This window comes from Paramisgurnus dabryanus, chromosome 22 (genome assembly GCF_030506205.2).
Source record: "Paramisgurnus dabryanus chromosome 22, PD_genome_1.1, whole genome shotgun sequence".
NCBI classification, from domain to species: domain Eukaryota; kingdom Metazoa; phylum Chordata; class Actinopteri; order Cypriniformes; family Cobitidae; genus Paramisgurnus; species Paramisgurnus dabryanus.
In genome coordinates this window covers 20,698,795-20,722,867 of record NC_133358.1, presented here as the reverse complement: position 1 = coordinate 20,722,867, position 24,073 = coordinate 20,698,795, and the positions used below count along the sequence as shown (strand labels likewise).

The following is a 24,073-nucleotide window of genomic DNA, read 5'->3' as shown; positions in this document are numbered from 1 at the left end:
CAGAAAAATGCAGTCTGAATGTCAGATAAATAGGTCTGATCCTCCACAGACACACTAAATCTTTTATATATAGAAATTATATATTTAATATTATTCTAATACATTAAACGTAAAATGAAACATGCGTATATTAAACAATCAAATCAATAAATTATCTTGTGCACAATTCAGACAGAACACACAGATACATTGGCTATGTAAATAATATTTCTTTAATAATAATACATATTAGCTATAGCGTTATTTTTTACAATTTTAAATTGTTCCTGCATTTTTTTTCTACATTAGCGATACTGTGAAAATGGCTAATCAGACTGTTATATTCATAAAACTATTTCAACAACATGGTAAAGGAAAACCAAGAAAATTGGCATCCTTTATTTTCAACGGACAATAATTGACGGGAGCTTGTGATCCGGGCCGCCGGTGTAAGACTCAAACCGAGTCACCCCTCCCTACCTTCCAGCTCACCGCACAGCCGCAGTCGGTGCCAATGCTCGTGCAGACGGTAAAGAGCCGCTAATGCTGCTGGAGGTAACGCGCCGCAAAAAGCAGCGATTATCCGCCTGGGCATCATCCCATCCGCATCGCGCATTCATCCGTGCGGCGCCGCACCTGCGATCAGCGCTGCCATACAATACAATGGAAAGACAACAAGCTCGTAAAAACATCTAGAAAAGGCGTCTCTCATCCCAGAGACAAGGTAAGACACCAGATGGGATGTGAATAGGGACTTGAAGCCTATATATATCTAAATAATTGTGGTAATATTGGATCGTTTATTATTTAACTGCCAATTATACAGAATGGTTACATTTAAAGCATTTTTATAAAGCTTAGGGATTTTTTTCGTTCAGCATTATCATCCAGATGGTTGCAGTGTGCATGCATGATGCTTGGAGTTAGCCTATAAATGAAAGGTTGCTGATGCACGCACAGATCTCTTTTATAATCAGTGCAATTTAATATCAGCTCTCAACTTTTATCTTTTGGACTTTTCATTATAATTGCATCTCAGTAATATACCACTAAGCATTAAATAGACGTGTGAGGCGAGATTCATCTCTAATTTTCTTTTTTTAATTCTTAGATCTGAACAAAAGGCTTAGGAGTAGACTAGTAATGCATGATTTCTTGTACCTAGGTTTAAACAAGGTGGTTTAGAGCTATCATTCTGTTAATGGTATTATTTTCTGTATTTATAGTCATTTTGTCATAATGTATTATTACACTCGTTAATATAAAGGTGCTTAAAATGGTTCTTTGCAGCGATGCCATAGAAAAAAAAACATTTTTGATTCCCCAAAGAACCTTACAGTCAAAGTAGATATGGGCCGGTTTGAGATTTTGGCGGTATTATAACCTTAAAGGGATAGTTCACCCAACAAAAAAAAAATCTGTCATCATTTACTTACTTTCATGTTGTTACAAACCTTTATACATTTATTTGTTCTTCTGATGAACATAAAGGAAGAAATTTTGAGAAATGTTTTGCATCCAAACCCGTTCGTGAGCCCTATTATTTTTTCCTACCATGGGAGTGAATGGGGCTCATGATCGGTTTGGTTTTAAACATTCCTCAAAATATGGGTGAACTATCCCTTTAAGCAAAAATACCAGTTTCATGGTGTTGCGGTATTGCTTTAACTGCTTTTATTTTTAAACAACATACACCATGACTGACAGGTAAAAAGAAAGGTTTTACATTCTTACAAAAAATATATTTTGTAATATATATTAAATCTAAATATCAAATCAATTACATGACTTAATGATTTAATTAACTTTGTGAAAACACAGCTTTTATAGTATAACAGAAAAATGCAGTGGTTTTGAAACTTTTACTCTTTAAAAGCTCAGTATAACTTGAAACTGATAACCAAGCCCATGCCTAAGTCAAAGTTTCTTAAAGGGGCCATGGCACAAGACATTTTTTAAGATGTTAAATAAATCTTTGGTGTCCCCATAGCACATATGTGAAGTTTTAGTTCAAAATACCATATAAATAATTTATTATAGTATGTTACAATTTCCACTTTGTAGGTGTGTGCAAAAATGTGCTGTTTTGGGTGTGTCCTTTTAAATGCAAATGAGCGGTTTGTTGCAATTGAAACTCAATTGTGCTGTGAATTATTTTCTCTCTCTCTCTATTTTTCTCTGCATTAAATGGCAGGGCTGTGATTGGATAGTGCAGATTAAGGGGCGGTATTATTATAATAAGAGCTCCTTATGACATCATAAGGAGAGCCAAATTTCAATGACCTATTTGTTCATGTGCTTGTAGAGAATGGTTTACCAAAACTAATTTACTGGGTTGATCTTTTTCACATTTTATAGCTTGATAGAAGCACTGGGGACCCAATCATAGCACTTAAACATGGAAAAAGTCAGATATTCATGTCATGGCCCCTTTAAAATAACTATTTCTTTCTTTGTGTGTAGTCTTTTTTTACTACAACACTTTAAAAATTAATTTGTTACACAGTGCCATATATACAATTTATTTATTGCCATATAAAATAACCATTCTTGTATGACTCGATAAAGAACCTTTAACATTTGAAAATATTGCATTCCTTTGGGATCAGTGACATTTAACCACACAACTGTCACTACATCATTTATATCATCAAATGGCCTTGAAACATTAAAACTACATTGAGTTTTTCAATGATATATTGTCAAGATGTTTTCATGTTTAGAATGGAACATAAATATGCAATAACACATGGCCAGCCTGTGGGTCGGTGACATTTTTTTAAAAATTGCAAAACAGGGGTTAAATATAAAAACTACACTCTTATAGCTTTCAAACGATAGTTTGTCAGGTTTGATTGGAATTTTCAATAGTAAAATATTAAAATAAACTTTAGTGTTCTGCTGGTGGAACGAGTAACTTTAACAGCATTTGAAGAAATTATGCACACTCTTGCCATAAATTAATCAATTTATGTTACTGAATATCTTATTTTGTAAAACACTAGAGAAATGGGTAGACCCTTAGACTTTAACTGTGAAATATTAAAGGTGCCAAAAAATGCATTGATACAATATGTTACATTGTTCTCTGAAACCTACATTAAGTGCAAAAATAATCCAGAGACAGGTTTACATGTCCGTTTACAACCCTTGGATTTTAAATGGTTTATTGTCACCTTATTTGAAAGGGTCATGAATAATAATGTTGAGCTCTGCTCTGATTGGCTGCTTCTCAGAGTGGCTCATTTCAGTAGCTCTGTGTTTGTGCAAACAGACCTTATATGTTTGGGCCTGTATCAGACAAAGGGACAGATTTTAAGGAATAATCAATTATTCTGAGATGGATGTTTCTGAGCGTTAAGTTGTGTTTTTTCAGTATAGACCTGCAAAAAATAGACTAACTGTAACATCAATAGTAGAACTTCAGTCTAAATGCTAGCATATAGCATTAACTAGCATATAACTTTGTTTTTTAACATTGTAATAACATTGTAGTTAATTTAATGCGTAATTTAATGTTGGGGCGTACATCTCGACTGTAACCCCGGATTTCCACCAACTGCGGAGCGGCTGCAGGTCGGCTCTGCCGCGTTATGGCTCGACACTCCGCCGTCCGCCAATACCCACCAGTTCCATATTTGTTGCAGAGTGGCTGGCTGCATGCTGAAGTGATGAGGACCCATGAGGTCTCACACATTCACGTGATGATTGTGCAATATCTAGTTCTGTCTCCACCCATTATGACGTTTTGCTGGACCAGTCCAGATCATGACACGAGATGTCGCGAATTCAGGTATGATCACGCGATATAGTCATGGCTCCGCCCTGGAGAGCTGTCCAGCATCGGCAAAATAGAAGCTCTGCGTATTTGTTCCGGAGGGCTGTGGATGGCCGGAGCTGTGACGGATTCGGAACGCAGTCAGTGGAAATACACACATTGACTTGAACGTAAACCGATTGACTCCGCCGCCGTTCCGCAGTCGGTGGAAATCCGAGGTAATGTCACAGTCAATGTTATGCCGAGACTGGCTTGTTTTCCAGCTGTATTTTGCATGCACAAGGTTTACATTAGAAGGAAGAAACAAACAAGTTTGATGCTTATGATATGACATTACCATGTACAGAACTCTTATTATTCATCTATGCCTAGGTAAATAAAAGTTTACATTCTAGGGCACCTTTAAAGTAAACTTAGGTGTTCCACTGGTGGAATGGTGACAGATACAATTTTTTTTTAAATGGTTAAAATATGTACCTCAGCTGTCACAGGGTAGTACCCTCTAAAAAGGTCCTACTCCTAATATGTTCCATTAGGTAAAGATATATATTCATGTGGTACCAATATGTACCTCTGAGGTACTAATATGGCCTGTTTAGGTGCAAATTTATTCTTTTTTAAAAAGGTACAGCCCCATTGACAGCTGAGGTACATTTTTGACCATTTCTTCTGACTACTACCACATATCTCATTGTGTTTTTCTGTGTGTATGTAATTTCAGAAGAGAGGCAGAATGAGCGAGGAGGTGGCAGTTTCCAACAGCTGGCAAGAACCCACCTGGGGCAGTAGTGGTGCAGGAAGCCCAGAGAACTTCACTGTGGGAACATACCCACCTGCAGTCGTCCTGCCAGCGAGGCCACCTGCCGAACTCCTCATGAACCCGTGGGACATCGTGCTGTGTTCTTCTGGTACCTTGATAGCCTGCGAGAACGCCCTGGTGGTTCTGGTCATCTGGCAAAACCCGGCTTTGCGCGCCCCCATGTTTTTGTTGATCGGTAGCCTGGCTCTTGCAGACCTTCTTGCTGGCCTGGGTTTAGTCCTGCACTTCACATTTGCTTACCTGCTGCGCTCCGACTCGGCACAGCTCCTGACTGTCGGTCTGGTGGTGGCCTCCTTCTCTGCATCCGTCTTCAGTTTGCTGGCGATCACCATCGACCGCTACCTGTCCCTGTATTACGCCCTCACCTACAACTCTGAACGTACCGCTGCCTTCACATACACCATGCTTGTGCTTCTGTGGGGTGTTTCATTGTGCCTGGGCTTGCTGCCTGTTACCGGTGTAAACTGCCTGGGGCAGGAAGCCAGCTGCAGTGTGGTGTGGCCGCTTACAAAAAATAACGTCGCCGTTCTCTCCGTATCGTTTCTTTTGCTGTTCGGCCTAATGCTTCAGCTTTACGTGCAGATCTGCAAAATTGTCATGCGACATGCACACCAAATCGCCCTCCAGCACCACTTTTTGGCAGCGAGTCCCCATTACGTCACGACGCGGAAGGGCGTCTCTACCCTGGCGATCATTCTGGGCACATTTGCTGCCTGCTGGATGCCATTTACCGTGTACGCTCTCATAGCTGATTATACTTATCCGCCTCTGTACACCTATGCCACTCTGGTACCTGCCACCTATAACTCCGTCATCAACCCCCTAATTTACGCCTTCCGAAATCAAGAGATCCAAAAAGCACTGTGGCTGGTGTGCTGCGGTTGCATACCTGCCAGCGTGGCCCATCGGGCACGGACACCAAGTGATGTCTGATACAGGAGATTCTTCTGGGCACAGATTTCGAAAGCAGGACACCTCGGGAATAGTACAGTCCTAGCCACGCTCCGTCTCCAGTGACAGACATCACAGATTCCAAACCCTGGGTAAGAGGGGCGTTTGCGTTGCCCGTTACTGTCTTCCCCAATTTGTTAAGTGACAACCACTGCCACGCAATCATTAGCCGGATCCTGATTCAACCAGCTGCCACACCCTGTGGAAAAAAGGGGGCGTGAATGGATGCTGTGTGGCCAGCAGCTGTATATATGCGTGTGTTTATATATATATATTCCTATGGGGTCATATATATATAAATATATGCCTTTGCATTTCTTGTGGTTGTATAAGCTTGGCCACAGTGGCAGCCCTGTCGCACACGCAGTGAGGGAGGAGGATGAGGGGAGGCACGAGACCGTCCTCCTGACTGGATCCCGAAGCTCATTCATCTCATCCTGCTGTTGCTGCATTCAAGAACGTGCATTGCACGTTAAGTAACCGCGGAGTGCTAAAAATAGACCAGGCGCTCTGTGATCCGGGCCACGCGGCCTCAGAAGAAACCAACCTGGAGAGAGAAAGAGGGAGAGCGGCGCCCTCTCTCTTTTGGTTGTCACCTCACTTTAAATCTCAACCCGAGCGTGCCCGAATGTAAAATTTCCTCCAAAGCCGAAAACCATGAAGAGCTAACTACAATCTCAGAATGAGAACCACTCCATAATTAACCGCACCCATCGATGCCTTTGAGTTTGTTACGAAAGTTTAACTGGCAGTGTTTCTTCTCATCCGCATCCTCTTCCATACACAAATGCGAGATGAAAATGACTGGAGAGCGGTAGAAAGTGTTTTTTTATGTTAATACAAGCACCCCCTTTTTGAAAGGCGGCTTACTTCAAAGGACTGTTGTTGAGTACAAAACGTGCATTAAGTGGTTGATAATAAGGAACTTGTTTATATGCGGTGACGTGGTGGATGGAAGCGAATGTATTTTCTATTGATTTGCTTTTAATTTACATTGTGCCCACAATGCTCTGAATAGAGCCCTGGTCTTTTTATTACGTCTATTTGATAATAACGACTGTTGGATAGAGGATAGTTATTACACAATGGTAATTAATAGCATTTGGCTTAGAAATGCATGTGTTGGGTTTGTAAAGAAGGATGATTTGGACAAATCAGAGAGTGTTTGAGTCCAAGAACCCTATCGAAAACATGTTTGTGTCCCATTTTAGCTCAAAATGAAAAGAAAAAATATGCAGTGGCAGTTTGGATAAAAACTTAAGCATAGTTTAGGACCAATACAATTGTTTGGATTGTAAGTTACAAAAAACACACAGAAATGCACCTTTGAGGTACTAATATGCACCCTTTAGAAAGATAGGTGTACTTTTTAAAAGGTTACCGCCCCAGTGATACCATTTGCACCGTTTTTTCTGAGTGTACAGTTAAAGGATCAGTCAATTTTCTTAAAAAAAAAACCCAGATAATTTACTCCGCACCATGTCATCCAAAATGTTGATGTCTTTCTTTGTTCAGTCAAGAAGAAATTATGTTTTTTTGAGGAAAACATTCCAGGATTTTTCTCATTTTAATGGATTTCAATGGACCCCAACACTTAACAGTTTTAATGCAGTTTAAAATTGCAGTTTCAAAGGACTATAAATGATCCCATATGACACATAAGGGTCTTATCTAGTGAAAGATTGTCATTTTTGACAAGAAAAATTAAAAATATGTACTTTTAAACTACAACTTCTCGTCTTCCTCCGGTCGTGTGACGCGCCAGCGCGACCTCACGTAATTGCGTAATGCCGTGGAAAGGTCACGTGTAACATATATGAAACGCACATTTGCGGACCATTGTAAACAATAAACTGACACAAAGACATTAATTAGTATCATTCCACATACAACAACGTCGGAGCGGTCCACTTTCTCCACACTTGTAAACACTGGGGCGTAGTTTCGCATACGTCATCCGTGACCTTTCGGCATGATGACGTATTACGTGAGGTTGCGCTAGCGCGTCACAGGACCGGAGTAAGACGAGAAGTTGTGGTTTAAAAGTGCATATTTTTATTTTTATTGTCAAAAATGACAATCGTTTCACTTGATAAGACCCTTATGCCTCGTTTGGGATCGTTTTAAGTTCTTTGAAACTGCAATTTTAAACTGCATTAAAACTGTTAAATGTTGGGGTCCATTAAAATGAGAAAAATCCTGGAATGTTTTCTTTAAAAAACATAATTTCTTCTCGACTGAACAAAGAAAGACATCAACATTTAGGATGACATTGTGGTGAGTAAATTATCAGATTTTTTTTTTAGAAAATTGACTAATCCTTTAAACCATGGTTACTGTAGTAAAATCATTCCCAATAAGCAATAGTTGTCATTTCACTGTTTAGGTTAACTATAGACCAAATATAGTCCGGGTATGAGTTACCCACTTGTAGCCAAAATAACCTTGAATTTGGTTATATTCATTTTTGCCAAAAGATGTATGATTCCATCATGTGATTACAAGGTGTTTGGTTTCATTTATTTATTTATTAGGTTATCGTTAGAATTTTTACTGACAGCCCAAATTTTGCCTTGTTTTAGCCTAGACGTCTTGGCTGTGTTTGGACAGCTATTACACACGTCTTTTAAATGCAAAAATGTTTGTTAATGGTACGCCAAAAAATCATGGTTACTACAAAAAGTCATGCTTTATTTTCGTAAGCGATGTCCAGTTTCCTTCGCTCTTAAGTCTCATCAGTGTAACCTGAAATAATGTAATAGCATCATGGTAGAATTTGTTGTATTCCCTTTAATTTAAGTTGACGAGTGTGTGTTTTTTTATTCTTGTATTAGAGTCTAATGAGAATCGTTTATGAGAAGGAGAAATACAAACTAGGGCTGCACAAATTGTTTCAGCATCGACATTGCAATGTGCACCTCTGCAATAGTTACATCGCAGAACAAAAGCAAAACTATTTCAGATGCCACTGCCAGTGTTACACTATATGAGAAAGGTTTCAAACACCACAGAGAAATCATAAGTCCTCTCAAACAGAGCTTTTCATGTCATCCAGCATTGCTCATATCACAGTTTACAAAGAAAACCAAAACATTGCAATGGCGCAATATCAGGCAGGCCTAATATAAACCTAAATTACATACCTAAAAATAAAACATAAGGAGGTATTGCATTAATAATAATTAATGGGAGGGGAAGAAGGAAGAGATTTAATTGTGAAAATTATGTTACAGTGCAAATCCGGTCATAAAGTCTACTTCCACTTAAATGTTGGGGTAAAATATGATTCAAACATGTTTTTGTGAAAACTGCCCACAAATCTCATTTATTTTCAAAAAACATTAATAAGCAAAATATACAGTGAGACCTGGCAAATGTCTAGAGAATGTTATTACGAAAGTCACATTTTCACATAATTAATTCACAGTTGAAGCTGCAGTCACCCTACTATTAAGAGCTAACGTTCACCCTGGCTTTTTAACTTCTGCCCTCCAAATGCCAACCAGCCAATATCCATTTCAGCGCTGTGGGAGAATCCATCAGCAAGCAATAACTATAGACTTGAGTGTTTCATCAATTTATAGCAATACACTGGCAGCAAATTATAGCAATACTCCACCTTGCCCAAGCAAAACAAACACCTCAGCTAGCTAAAAAAACATCAACAAAATACGACCACTACGAAATATGAAAATAATTTCCAGAATGTCTGACAACTGTTCCTTTCGCAATGATGTGAGAGATTTAAAAGCGACAAAAAATGGACAGATGTCCAAATCCCACATGTCTATAATCTCACTGCCTCGTGTCTCCATCCAGAAGGTGACTGTACCCTGCCTGTGGTCATTTATGATATCTATGGATGAAATATTTCTGTACACTCAATGTGACCTACACTGCGGTATGCATTAGCTTTTGTGAATCGTAGATGTTTATAACGTCGTGTGCAGAGATGTATAAAGTACTAGCGACCCAGACTTGAGTAAAAGTACAAGTACTCTATCAAAAAAGTGACTTGAGTAGAAGTTGAAGTGCTCTTTAAGCACAGCACTTAAGTGGAAGTACTAAAGTATTAAACATGCTTTGTACTTAAGTATTGCAAGTAGTTTATTTTAAAATATACTACTCAAGTACTGAAAGTAAAAGTACAAGTATTGTGTAATGTAGTTATTAAAGAAAACAGTCAAAAGTTTGAATATAATATTGTTTATATTATTTCAAATGTTTAAGCTAAAGGACACTTACAATTCCTTTGGCTGTAGCAGGGGTACAAGGACATGAATGTTCAGATAATTCAGATTAATTTAACTGATATGGCGATAGAGAATTCAGAATTAATGCAATATTAGTCGATAAAATGGTAATAGGTAAAGGTACAAGGTGTTTCATTGAATTTAGGTTTCCTTCTTTCGCGCACACTCGCCCTTTCTTGCGCATTCTCTCTCTCTCTGTCTTTCTCGCGCACTTTGGTTCTCTCTTCGCTTCACATTTGTCAACAACCCCGGCTCATATTTGTGAGTGAGAGGTTGGGAGGGGTCGCCCTTTACTATCTCCAATTGGTTCAGACCACCATGTGACCATGATTCGTAACATTTGAGAGTAACGAGTAACTATGCAGCACATAAAAAATGTATTGGAGTAAAAGTATTAAACTCAAAGAAAAAATTTACTGAAGTAAAAGTGGAAGTAGGAGAAAAAAATAATACTTCAGTAGAGTACAGATACTGTCTTTTAGTACTTAAGTACAGTAGTGAAGTAGTTCTACTTCGTTACTATACATCTCTGGTCGTGTGAAGAATGTGCTCATATTGTGCGTATATGACAAACGTGTGACTGCGTCGGTGCATACAATTGCATGGTCGTGTGTATGTGTATGTGTGTTCGTGTGAATGCAAGCATGTTTGTGTCACTCTGGGGACAAAGTACTTGGGGTTAATATAATGTATATTCCCTATAGACCTGCATGGACTAGAGTGGCTACCAGTCTTCCTATGATTTAAAGAGAGGTGCCCTCTTTACATCGTGCCTGCGGGTCGGACACACCCATGTGACCTTTTGCCTGAGTAACCTCTGGATGATACAGAACAGCACACGGGGATCTGCGCCTGGGTGTGCGACTTATAATGGTGTTTAAAGGAATAGTTCACCGAAAATGAAAAATCTGTCACTATGTTGTTTTAAACATGCATGAATTTCTTTTGATTGAGCAAAACATTTATGATTCTCATTTACATAAATGAAAGAAAGTAAATCATACAGGTTTGGAACAACCTACACTGTAAAACATTTTTTAAAGGGACGCTCCACCTTTTTTGAAAATTTGCTCATTTCCAGCTCCCCTAGAGTTAAACATTTGATTCTTACAATTTTTTTTAATCCATTCAGCTGATCTCCGGGTCTGGCACTACCACTTTTAGCATAGCTTAGCATAGTCCATTGACTCGGATTAGACCATTAGCATTGCGCTAAAAATAACCAAGGAGTTTGGATACTTTTCCTGTTTAAAACTTGACTCTTCTGTAGTTACATCGTGTACTAAGACGGACAAGATGTAGATTGTAGATGAGTCAAGTTTTAAATTGGAAAAATATCAAAACTCTTTTTTTAGAGTTTCTATTTTTTTGCGCGATGCTAATGGTCTAATCAGATTCAATGGGTTGTGCTAAGCTATGCTAAAGTGCTAGTGCCAGACCCGGAGATCAGCTGAATGGATTTTAAAATGGTAAGTATCAAATGTTCAACTCCAGGGGAGCTGGAAAATGAGCATATTTTTTTTAAAGGACAAGTTCGGTATTTTAGACTTAAAGCCCTGTTTTCAGATTGTTTATGGTCAAATAGAATGGTTTTGACTGAAATTTCGACATTTTTGGCTGCCCTGAGAATTTTCACTTGTTTGTGTTTCAGCTCAGACCTCTACAATGGCTTTATAGGTGCACTGGAACAATCCTTCCTAAAATGCATTAAACTTTCGTTTACAAAGACGTGAAACTCACCGAGTGGTCAGGGGTGTTCACTGATATGCTCACACAAAAATCGCTGCAAAAGATGCTTTCCAACAGCTGTTTTAGCATTCGTTGTTAACTTGTGGACCTATTTCCCCAAACGCCTCACACCCGTACATTCTTCCGCTTAGAGCTTGAATAATAAACACTCCAGCCCAGGAGGTGGCGCTAATCCGCCTTTGCCAATTGCAAGAATAGAAACAAAGTTCCCGGCGCGGAGTAATACCGTACCTCACAGGACGTCTAATACAGTCAATGGAGTTGGTAAAAACTACGATAAAACATGTTGGAATGCGTCTTTTGGAGCGATTTTTGTGTGAGCATACCAGTGAACACCCCTGACCACTCGGTGAGTTTCACGTCTTTGTAAACGAAAGTTTAATGCATTTTAGGAAGGATTGTTCCAGTGCACCTATAAAGCCATTGTAGAGGTCTGAGCTGAAACACAAACAAGCGAAAATTCTCAGGGCAGCCGAAAATGTCGAAATTTCAGTCAAAACCATTCTATTTGACCATAAACAATCTGAAAACAGGGCTTTAAGTCTAAAATACCGAACTTGTCCTTTAAAGTGGAGTGTCCCTTTAAGTATTATCAACTTGGATTTACAAGTAATTTCAATATAGATTTTTTATCTTGATTAGTGACTGATGAGTTGCTGTAACTTATAAAATAAAGTTGAATTGCTTCAGCTATAATCAAAGTTAAAATGACTAGTAAAACCAAGTTAATTATACTTGTGTAAATTATGTAATTTTCATTTTTAGGTGTATACTATCCCTTTAATGATGGTTAGTATGGACCTGATGTTGATGCCACGTTAGGCTTCTTTGTGCCAGATCTGAGCAACAAAAGAAAACTCTTTAACCTTTGAGGAATAATTTATTTTGCTATATTCACTTAAAGTCTCTATTTTTCCCCCTCAGTCCTGAATCTTTCAGAATTACTGAGATTTTCTTTTATATTCTGATGCGCTGAACAGCCTCGTCTTCTGAATGTATCGATGAAGACGTTTTTATCGTTACGTTGCTATGGCATTCTGTGATCGTCTTGATCTTGTAAATAAGGCATGTTAACCTGCAACAGTTAACCGTGGGCCACATTTCAGTCCTTTGAAATGACCTCTGCACACCGTCTCCTATCGCCTGGGCATGCTTGTCTACAGCAGAGCGAGAGTTAATGCTTGATGCACAGCCGTTTATTCTGAAATGACCGGGAGATTATTACTGCGGTGGATTTGGGGTTTGTCTCTCCTACTGTTTTTGAAAAGAGCTTTGTAAAATGATGTTGTCAAGCTTTGGCCTGTTTGACATCAGCTGTGGATTTTCTACATGGATGTATGCCAACTGAACCTTCGAGAACTGTAATCCAATGTAAGAGCTTCACAATAAGTAAATAATGAATTTGATGTCAAACCAGAGAGTGTCAAAGGGCTTGAATAGGAGTGACTCGTATTTTAGTGTGGGAAAAAATTATTGGGGTCCAAATGATTTTTGGGGGGTTCTAAGGAAACTTTTAACACTTAGCAGTGGAATATCCAGAATTGTTCAATTCTACATTTTGTGAAGAGGCTGAATTAAAATGGTATCTTGAACAATCTGATGGGCAGTGCATCGATTTAAGCATCTTGTGTACACGTATGCGTAGTTTTAACTGTGAAATGCACTTTATTTTTTTGATGAGAAAAGGCACAACAAATGACTTATCTGCAAAACAATATTAAACATTTTAATCAACATGCACTAATCAATTGAGACATTGTAAAACATTGTGTTAACGTGTTGTATATTTTTCCAAGGTGTTAGTTGTATACTTTTTTTGCTTTGTTTAGTTTAATGAATTGAGAGATCTTGTTAATTTTGTATTAAAAGAATGTGCTGTGCATTAAAAATATCCTTGCCTGGGTTTATTCACACTTGCACATCAACTGGCCGAGTGCCTCGAATCCACTGTTGCCATGGCGAGCTGAGTCTCAGCTGTACTGTTTCCATAGAGACCCGAGTCTCAGAATCAAAAATGTCCTGTTTCCATGACGAAGGCACTCGGGGGTTGGATCAGAAAGGGATGTGATTCAACATGATTCGTCAGATTTTGCCATCATGAGACGGTGCCAGCTGTCGGTCGTGTTTTTATCACACACCCAGACATGAGACACTAGTGAGTGAACACAATCCACTGTTACCTAACATCAGGTAGTTTAATAAAACATCTCGCGTCATAATAACATACATACATTTAGTATTAAACTTTCATGCAGGTTTCAAAACTTTACAGAGCTGACCGGTAAACAGATCCAATCCAGATCCAGTGTTTGCTGACTTCATCATGCTTAATCATCTTTAGTTGTATATATCATATCATTTATTAAAGCAACACTATGTAGATTTTTTACCTTTAAATAATGTCTCTAAAATTATTTCAGTGATAGAACAACTTTTAACTGGACAAATTGTACTGTTGCTGCAACCTGAGCAGCCTCCTAGCTGCTACAAGCACACTCTGAAAGTGGCGGTGGAGGGTAGAGCACACAGCCCCGCCCCTCCCCCTGCCTGCAGAAGAGTGTCTGATACCAGGCACTGTTGCACTTTTCAACCACATGGGGGAGCTGTAAGTCATTTTTACATGGAAACTACATAGTGTTGCTTTAATAAGTGTTTTTTATTACAAAATCATTAGAAAAATTGAAAAAAAAAAAACATTACACATAGTTTGGGGAAAAGAAGCTATTTGACTATTTTGTTTAGTTGTTATCCATATTTATATTATAATGCAGACGGGGCCATTATGTTCGTGAGAAATGCATTGCATTGTCATGTGAGTTTAGTGTTGTAAACCTTTGTGCCTATGCATCATCATGTATAGTGTTAGTCAGACCAGTCATTGTCCTCTAGCTCAGATTCGTCCTCAGAATCGCTGTATTCCACGGCTATGCGGCGAGACAAGATGGTGGCCACATCATTGCCCACCGGTTCTCTTTTTGCCTGCTGCTCCTGCTGTTCCTGAACTTTTTTCAGCTGAATACCTGCACACCAAAAACATGCATGATCAATAACTTAGAGGCTCATTTATACAAATCTAATACACATAAGCAAGATGCTTGCCAGTGTGTGTCTGAAACACTGTGACTGAAGTCACCTATTTGAATGTTTACATCATGTTAAATCATTTTACATACACACTAAACATTTAGCTCATACCCATTCGTATAGCAGACAGCAGGTCACTTCGAGCATCGTTTATGGGCTGGGCTTCATTCGGCACAGAGGGCCGTTTGGGAGTGATGGATTGGGTTGTACTTGGAGGAGGGGGCGGGGCTACAGGTGGAGAAGGTGCAGCCATTGGTCCAGACATATGTGGAACAGGTGGGGCATACCCAGTGGATGCTCCCATTGGGCCTGGAGGCGGGACTAGTCCCATGGGTGGCATACCAAACGCTGTTTGTGTTGATGGGATATTAGCTGTGGGTGGAGGTGGGGGCCCAGAATTCATGTAATCCAAACTGTAAAGCAAGGCGAAAAAGAAGGGTAGGAATGAAAACCGATCCTGCCTAGTCAGCTCATAAAACATAACCTCATAAAACATAATCTGAGGCTATTTAAAATCATTTCACACTAATATAATGACCTTAAGGTGGCAGCATTTGTTTAAACCTACAGTATATACAGTGTACAGTATTCCTTGCCCAGTGTTAGAGTATAAAAATGGTCTCAATTTCACACACATGGTCTCAAACACAATGTAAACTCAATCTTACATGCATCAGGTAATTCAGATATTTATGTCGCCAACCTTTCAATTGCAATACTGTAAACCACTGTTGTGTAGTACGCATACTCCATACTTCAGAAATACTTTTATGGTATGGTAGAATGCATATGCAAACTTAACCATTAACCATTCCTACTCATTTATATAGATATACACTAAATAACAACAACAAACCTGTAGTCGACAGGTGGCAGGGTCATGGAGCCATTCATTGTGTTTGTTGATGGAGGAGGGGGTGGGGCCTGGTGTGGACGACCCAGTGTGCCAGAACGGTATGCCATAGACCCAGCCCTGTAATCCTGGTCCATGTTCATTTGAGTAAGGGCGGACAGAGCTGCCATACTGGGTGTAGGTCCAGAGTAAGTGTGTGCATGGCCAGCATGGTTGGCCATGGTGAGATAGCCATGATCTGTATGGTCTTGGCCATGAGACCTTTAGCAGAGAAGAAAAAGTGCATTATTGGATTGTGATTTACTGTTTTTTTTTTTTTTTTTACATAAAATCATTCTACATAATCTAAAGAACATTCAAATGAACATGAAAATACCTAAAAAAAAACTTGATATTTTTAATCAATGTAAAATTAAACAAATTTGATTATGAGACTTTAGCCTGGATTGCACAGAGGAAGTCACATATGTGCCTAGCTAACCTGTGCTCTGGAGACATCGTGCCTTCTGTAGACCCTCCTCTATGCACAGTGTGTCGGAGGTCAGGTCTCAGTTCTTTATCGAATGCCATCATGTTCCACTCCTGCCTTCGATTTCGTGCCTTTCGCACCTTCTTCACCTCCCGTTGCAGTGTGCCATCCACACATCGCCTCTGCTCCTGTTGTGAATTACCAAACCACAAAATCAATCGAAAGCAAACTGTACCTTTAAGAGACAGAAATGTAACTGTATAGAAGCTGATGAATGTGAGTAAAATATCATTCTAGCATGGATGTCCGACCTTTTGCCGTCTCTTCTCTTTCCTCTTGTCCTCTGTGTCTTGTAACATCTTCTCCTTCCACAGGTCAAAGAAGTAGGAGGGGTCAGTGTAAAACTTAAGGCCTTCTTTGTCATCGTCTCTATAGGTACAAGGAGGTCAAATTTGTAAAAGCATCCTACTTTCCAATTCACATACTTTCCATCACAAATAGTATTTTTTCCCAAATCGTAGTATGTTAAAATAAGTATTCTTTAAGTAACTGAATGATTTTAACCATGAACACTAACAGCTAATATTACCCACAATTCTTTGCAAGAAAGAGCAGTTGAGAGATCCTACTCTGTGTTCATAAATTAAATAAGTGCTGCTTAACTGAATTAACAAACTAAACTTTGTCGGCACCGATAGCCCTGCGGTCAGTGCATTGACAGATAGCACAAGTGTGCTCACTGTTTCTCTGAAATCCTTTGCCGATCCCGCTCTGGTGCTCCCCTATCTCCACCCCACACTTTCCTGTCTATTTTCCACTATCCTGTCTAAATAAAGGCACAAAAGTCCCCTACCCCCCAAAAATAACTATATAGTATTCATTACATAAACAAAGGACAAAAATGCAAGGAAGATATGTATTTTCCTCTTGCCAACAATGGTTATGTGTGTTAGTATATCCCAGTACTTGCATACTTTTTGATGCACTAAAATTACTGTACTTTCCCATTACTAAAATGGGGCATATAAAATGTAGCCAAACTGGGACAGAGCAGTAATTTCAGTGATTGACTTTTTATCCAAATCTATTTCAAATAATTAATCTTAATAATTAATAATTAAACTATTTCAAATAAAAACATTTATGTAACAGTTCATATCCAAAGTAGCAATTGCTATAGTGCTTTTATAGATCTCTTTAGTGGAAAAAAAAAGAGTTTTAAAGCATATTGATGTGTCTCCTCTGACTGTCTGCTTTTCCAAAAGTGCTATTAATTGGCCATTAATTATTCATGCAAAATCACAAAGAATTTAGTTAACTGCATTTAGCTGAACAGAGAAATATGAGTCACAGCAAAGTGACTTTATTCAGGAACACTTCTTCCACATAGTCTGCATTATAATTTATGAATGCCCTACATTGTCTCATTTGAAAGCCAACATGCCCATGAACTAAATCTGCCAGTTTAAAGGATTTATGACTATTCTATTTTCCTCAATCATACTTCAGACCCTTTGTTAAGTGGCAGTATAAGCACCCTGGAACTGAAATGTTTTTTAACTTTCATTTTAAGCACACATCATGCCATCTTTTATAAAAATAAATCAAACCCATACTAAACTAGACAGATAAAAAAACATATTATAAAATAGAAATCGATGTCCACTTTAAAACATTTACGATATTATCATTTTAATATTGTGGGAAGAAAAGTCGCTCTCATACTTTCACACATACCTGTAAGGTGTCAGATTATTGAGAGGTGGAGGTTTGTCACTCAAATTGTACATCTCCACCACAGGGATTGGGACACTGCTCTTGGACACCACCTGTTGGTCTTGCACAGTAGAGCTTTTAAAAGCCTTTCTCATGTTTATGTCCTGAAGAGACACTGCACAGGAGGAAAGAGAGAGAGAGAGAGATTGATTACACCTGCCCTCCAGAGTGTGTAAAGTAAACTCAAGTATTGATCTTTTAATTGTAAAAAGAGATGAGAGTACACACTTTGATGGGGGTAATAGAGAAACGTAAAAACAAGAACTGGTGGGGTATGTGAAATTTTGCATTATTTATTTTTTGTTGATTTTCGGTTTGGACGAATCCAGCGGTATTGATCTCACACTGGAGCCATGTAACCTCAGCAAAATCTTTTAGGACAGAGTGAGGCGCCGATGGTCACCGCATATTGACAGATGACCCTGAGCCCTTTTGTTTCCCAGAAGCACACTCACCCTCCTCAACCGTGGAGTCCAACTGAGTCACCTTGACGGCAAGCCGGTCAATTCGATCCTGCAGGGAGTTTGCCCGCAAATAGAACATGTTTGCCTCGTTGAAGAGCTCTCCAAAAATGTCTTCAGCATGTTTACCTTTGACATAAGAGAAGGTGGTAAAGTTTTAATTTTTTGAATAAGATAAAAAGGACTGAGGTGAAAGAACTATATAATAAATACTGTACATTGAATGAAAGACATTGGGGCTGGTTGTCACATGGGAAGTAGGAAGTATGTGCCTATACAAAAATAAACCTGAGCCATGTTCATTGGAAAAAAAATTGTGACAAATTGCCTCTGTCCACTATACTGTATGTATACAGTGCTACAGTTACATTGTGAAGTTGTCAGTAGTTAAAATAGGGGAGCAACCAAAGTTTAAACCTCCAACTACAGCTATTAATACCTGCAGTTTTAAACAAAAGCAGACAGGAAAGTATTTACAGGAAGGAAGCGTCTCTGTTCCTTTCAAATTCCTGCCCTCTGACCCTATGCACACACGCACACTACGTTCACAAACACGTTAAACCATGTAAACATATGCATACACTATTTTCGTCCATGCACACAGAGTCTACAGCTCAGCCTTCAAGTGCAATGGGATGTTATTTATTTTTAATCGACACAGCTGCTGCTGAAAGGCCTCTCCTTCCACAGGCATCCACTAAACACAGAAAAGACACTTCAGGGGATTTCAAGGGTTGGTTGGGTAGTTATGGAACAGCTGGACTAAAACAAGTAAGAACGATCATTGAATGGATGGAGAGACTTCTGAACCTGGAGACTTCTGATTCTTTTGTGTTTAATGTAATGGTCTTATGTAACACTGTCTTTGAGGATCCCATTAGGCAAAATTTATTATTAAGAGACTTCTAACACCATGGGGCGGTTTCCCAGACAGGGATTTAACTAGTCCTAGACTAAGATAAATGTAAGAGCCGTCCAAACTGAAAACAGCTTGCGCGCTGACATAAATACATCAGTGCCCTTAGTTTGGCCTCAAAATGCACACAAGTAATGTTTTTAGTAAGGCATGTTTGTTAAAACTAGTTATATTTCCTAATGAAACTAATGTCTAGTCCTGGCTTAAGCTAATCTCTGTCCGGGAAACCACCCCCATAAGATTTAAGAAAAAATCTGACCAAATTAGTTCCACAATGAACAGAAATCCAAACCAAATGTTTCTGAATAAAAAAGCAAATCTATTTACATTTTCTAAATAATATTTAAGGTAAATCGCTCAGATGTTGCTCTTTCATAGCTAAGGAGATTTGATAAAGATTTAGGGGCGGACACAGTTTAGGTTAAACCAGGACTAGGCTTAAAGGCACTTGGCACTTGATATATGTTACAATAAGTCAGGGTAAGATGTAGTTAAATTAAGGCAGCTCAAAAAATTAGCATTTTAGTCTGGGCCTAGGATAAGCCCTGTCCGGGAAACTGCCCATTAATGTGTATTCTAAAATTGCTTTAAAAGGAACTAATGTATATTCTTATCTGGATTTGGGTAAATCTGATTAGTAATGTTGTGAGTTCATATTGACATTTTCAATAATATTAACTTTAAATTGCAGCCTTGGCAAAGTCTATATTAAGTTTGTGACATTGTTGAGATCTCTTTCGAAACTTTGAAACCTTTTCATGGCCATGGGTAGGGTTATTAAATGGTTAAAAGGTTTTAAAAACGTTTACTTACAAAAGGTATATTAGCGACAAGTTTGAATTAATTTGATCTTTGGCAAATAATGAATTGTGTGGCGTAGCAAAACTTTTGGGTACAACATTGCAAAGCAATGTCACCGAGCTCAGAAAAAACAGTTCTTGAAGTCATTAAATGATAAAAGATATGGTTTATTTGTATTTTTTAAACTTAAAAACTTAAAATAGAGGGTTAGTATACGGTACAAACTTAATCAAGCTAATTTTAAAGTGCACCTATTTCATTGCTAAATTTTGTGAATTGGGTATATACAATGTGTTTGCGTGGTTTATGGTTTAAAAAAAACATATAATCCACATATCGTACATCTTTGTAGCCCCTGATTTCACACTATTCCTGAAATGCATGGATTTGAAAAGCTCTGTGTCCCTGATTGGCCAGCTAATCTGTATGTTGTGATTAGCCTAAATACCTCTAACGTCAGCTGGAAATGTGATGCTCCTTACCATGTTTGAAAGATTCGCTCACAATGCAATGCTTACAGGGGTTCATTTACAGGCTGTGAGACAAAGCGGGAGGAATTATGATAATGTCTGTCTTCTCTATCAATTACGATAATGTTGGTCTTCACCAATCCCAGGAAGTAAAATTTGCCTACAATCCGTATGTTTGTTTTAGTTCAAGTAAAGAGATTTACATCAGAGACTATAACCTACATCATCGTTTACTTTGGGGTTTATACCTTTTGCACATCATTAACATGTACTAATACACACTTACAAACCAGAGAAAATGTAAAAATGTGAATCGGGCAATAGGTGCTCTTTAAGTCCCTAATTAATTAGCCTTATGTGCGAAAGAGACTTACTGAGACTGCTGAGTTGGCGTATGATTTCAGACAGTGTGTTGTTCATGACACACTCAAGTTCACTGCCAATACCCTCGGGCAGTACCCCGGAGCACAGGTGCCGGGGTTCAATATTCCTCTTTACCAGAGGCATGATGTTCCCTTATACGGCTACACCCCACTCTGCCTGCAAGAGAAAATACATGCACATATTAGAGCTAAATCACAAAAACAAGGTCTAGCTATCATATTTACTCAGTTTCAACTGTATTTGAACAGTGTATGTGGATAAAATCTGCTTGTATTATATAACAACAACACCCACATGCTGTGAGAAAGCGAATGGTCTGGTGAAAGTGGGACAACTGTAGATCAAGAAAGGAAAATTAGTTTGTCAATCTTTTGCAAAGCCTCTTAACCCCGTTGAAAACCAGACTAACGTCTGACCTTGAAGCCAAACTGGTCAAATTCAGTAAACATCAATTCATCCAAATTTAAGACAAACAGAAACGTTTGTATGCAAACACACATCCAGCGAGAGGGCCGTATTTTGACCTAAGTAAGCTAGTGCACCAAAGAGGAGCAACAGACAACCTCCCATGTTAGGATTACAAAGCATTAGGAAAAGAAGATACAGTCAAACTAATCCTGCTCATCATCCTGGTTGTCCAGCTGAAAAGGAAACAAAATATACAAATTCGGATATTTTTTAAAGGAAACACACACATTGATCGATTGATGGGTACCATTAAGGTTCCCATAATTATCTGCAGTCAAAATATTTACACAAATACCATTTTGATATTAGATTCATAATATATAATTTCTAATTACTACTTTATTTTGATTATTTACATAAAAACCCATAACATGTCACCTTTATGCATAATAAGTAAACACAAAGGTTTCTCCGTCCTAAGTAGCCTAACTAAGCAAGCCATGTCAGCTGGTTCAACTGGACGCCATGATACAATGTTCCCATCTGTGAAACAGTACCCCACAGTGATTGGCCAGCTGAGAGGCCATCTGCTGTGTGATTGGCTAAGGGGGGGTGAAAGTCAAAGATTATGGACAAGAACAAAGAGATGGTGGGACAGCATCTCAGAGGTCATCTTATCTGCCTGTTTCCCTGCTTCCTGTTTTCCAGCTACACACCCAACCCTCAACTTCCTGTTCCTCTTTATGTCACATTTCTGACTTCCTATCGTCCCGACCAGTCAGAACAATGATGCAGTTGGGGTGTGAGGAAAATTCAACACATGCACACAATCACAGCACTTGAATAACTAACATGTAACCACTTATTTTCATCCTCGTCCTGTTTGCGATATAACAATAACTTGGAATACATCTTTTTACAATTCTCTGTAAGCAGGCCGAGGAAAATTTTAAGTTTTTTTTAAGTGACATCATTATTGACAACTTAAATTATTATTACATTTATCAACCACAAACTATCATAAGAAATCTTGTGAATGACAAGTGTTTAAAATCTCTTTCTTCTACAAACAATGATACACGTTCAGAAACTGTCCCCAAACAATGTTCATAAATACATAATTACAGTATATAGTTAACCCTTACCATAGTAACTTGCTATGAACAGCCACCAAACGATAAGTCTATTGTATTTCACATATCGCTTGCAAAACCTGTTCAGTTCACCTTTGAATGTGAAAACTTAAGACAAACTAAGGACTCAGGAGAGTAGTACTACATGCCCTGACATACAGACACATAACGCATTGAAAATATGTTATTATGCCTGACACACATAAACATTGCTGTTGTTGTAGTCTACTGAGATACATGTCTATGAGAGTTGTAATGTGTTCATTAAGTAAACCATTTCTCTATGGCATTGTATTGGACACAACCCACACTAATTACATTGAATTAGGACCGTGGTGAGGGGGCTGAGACACCCCCAAAAAGACAAAGACACGGGAATGTGGGCTTGAGTGGCATTGAGATTGTTAGACAGGACAATTTTGGGATCTTTCAGTTAAGAGAAGAGCATGTATTGAAGTGATCCACAATGTTTGCCAAGAAAGTGAGAGAGGAAAGGGAAAGAGAGTTTGTTTGTGTATGTGTGTGAGTGAAATGGAGCAAAGGACGAAAGTACAGGAGAGGGGGGCGATGGGGGAGGGAGAGTGGCATGGGACCTCAGGGAAGCCTCTCTGAAAGGTTCCCGGGACAATAGCTCTCCGCTCACACGGCAACAGAGGAGCTCTCCCATGCATGCTCAATTCCCTCCCCCAACCCCTTTGCCCCTGCCAACCCCACCCCACTCTCTTCATCAAATAAAAGAAGCACTCCTGCCTCTCTCTGCATTAGGCGGCCTCTCTCTTAAAAAGTATGTGCCTCTCATGATCAAATGCAAAGAAGATGCAAAACCAAAAAAGTCGAGACTGGGAAATAAAAAGATGTGCATAACAGCTGTTTACATCCTCGTCTTCACTGCTGCTGACAGGCTTTGAAGTCCATCAAACCCATCCCGTGACCACAGGAGGCCACATCCTGTCTAAACTAACGAGGGAGACATGCGTCCACTCCCTAAATGCAGTATTTAAACGCACAAACTCCATTAAGGACAGGCGATGCATTAGCTATTTCTATCTGAAGTACAGCACATCAATGCACGTAAGAGCACATTAATATTTCAATACTGATAACGGCAGACGTGATGGACTGGGCATGTCACAACCATTAAAATCGTGCTTAATGTTTGGATTTATTTTTGTCTAACGTTATATATAAAGAAGAATGACTTTCGGGTTGAATGAATTAAGTTTTCGGTTTTGTTCGTTTAATTGTTATGGAAAAGTTATGGTATTCATTCATGATATTATTACTAAAAAGGCACTTTCAGTCATTCTTTACGCTGAACTGATTTTTAATAGAAACTTGTAATATTAAAACTTCAATATAATCTTGTTATTACATTTATGAGGACACGTGCCGTTATGCAACGATTGTTACCGTTATTTTAAAAATGTATGATTAGTTAACGGAATAACGTACAAACTCATCACCGCACGTTCCACTTATTACGCAAAGGTCGATAAACAGTATTAACAACAAGTGCACTATAATAAAATAATTAAATTAGAGAAGAGAAGCAAATGATTGGTGCTTACCAAAAGTGTGTTTAATCAAAAATTATATTCGCTCACATGTCCAAGCATCCAGCGGTCCGGATTGTTATCCCGTGTCTCCATCGGTCCATCTGATCATTCTAAACAAACCTCTTGGGGGCGGGGCATATCGGGGTGTTTGCGCCAATCAAGATATTAGAAAAAGAATTCACGCGCCACCGTTTGTCACACGCAGCCTATCGGAGATGAGTGTGAGGATGAT

General features: G+C 38.8%; 2 protein-coding genes across 3 annotated transcripts; one reads left to right on the top strand and one right to left on the bottom strand.

Annotated features, from left to right (window-relative positions):
* The first annotated feature begins 271 nt into the window (after nt 1–271).
* On the top strand, nt 272–7,006 carry gpr12 (G protein-coupled receptor 12). Its single transcript, XM_065259011.2, has 2 exons — nt 272–703; nt 4,479–7,006. The coding sequence occupies exon 2, from the start codon at nt 4,491–4,493 to the stop codon at nt 5,508–5,510; it is 1,020 nt and encodes a 339-aa protein (XP_065115083.1). The 5' UTR covers nt 272–703; nt 4,479–4,490; the 3' UTR covers nt 5,511–7,006.
* Nucleotides 7,007–14,373: 7,367 nt separating this feature from the next.
* wasf3b (WASP family member 3b) lies at nt 14,374–24,003 on the bottom strand. 2 transcript variants are annotated; one of them, XM_065258200.1, is made up of 9 exons: nt 23,890–24,003; nt 20,735–20,900; nt 18,168–18,302; nt 17,674–17,827; nt 16,248–16,365; nt 15,949–16,124; nt 15,471–15,728; nt 14,726–15,027; nt 14,374–14,550 (listed from the first exon to the last, which is right to left on the bottom strand). In XM_065258200.1, exons 2-9 carry the CDS (start codon nt 20,865–20,867, stop codon nt 14,393–14,395), a joined length of 1,434 nt encoding a protein of 477 aa, XP_065114272.1. In that variant the 5' UTR covers nt 20,868–20,900; nt 23,890–24,003; the 3' UTR covers nt 14,374–14,392. The 2 variants fall into 2 exon arrangements, with proteins under 2 accessions (XP_065114272.1, XP_065114271.1); XM_065258199.1 differs by having other exon boundaries at nt 23,854–23,973.
* Between the last annotated feature and the right edge of the window lie 70 nt (nt 24,004–24,073).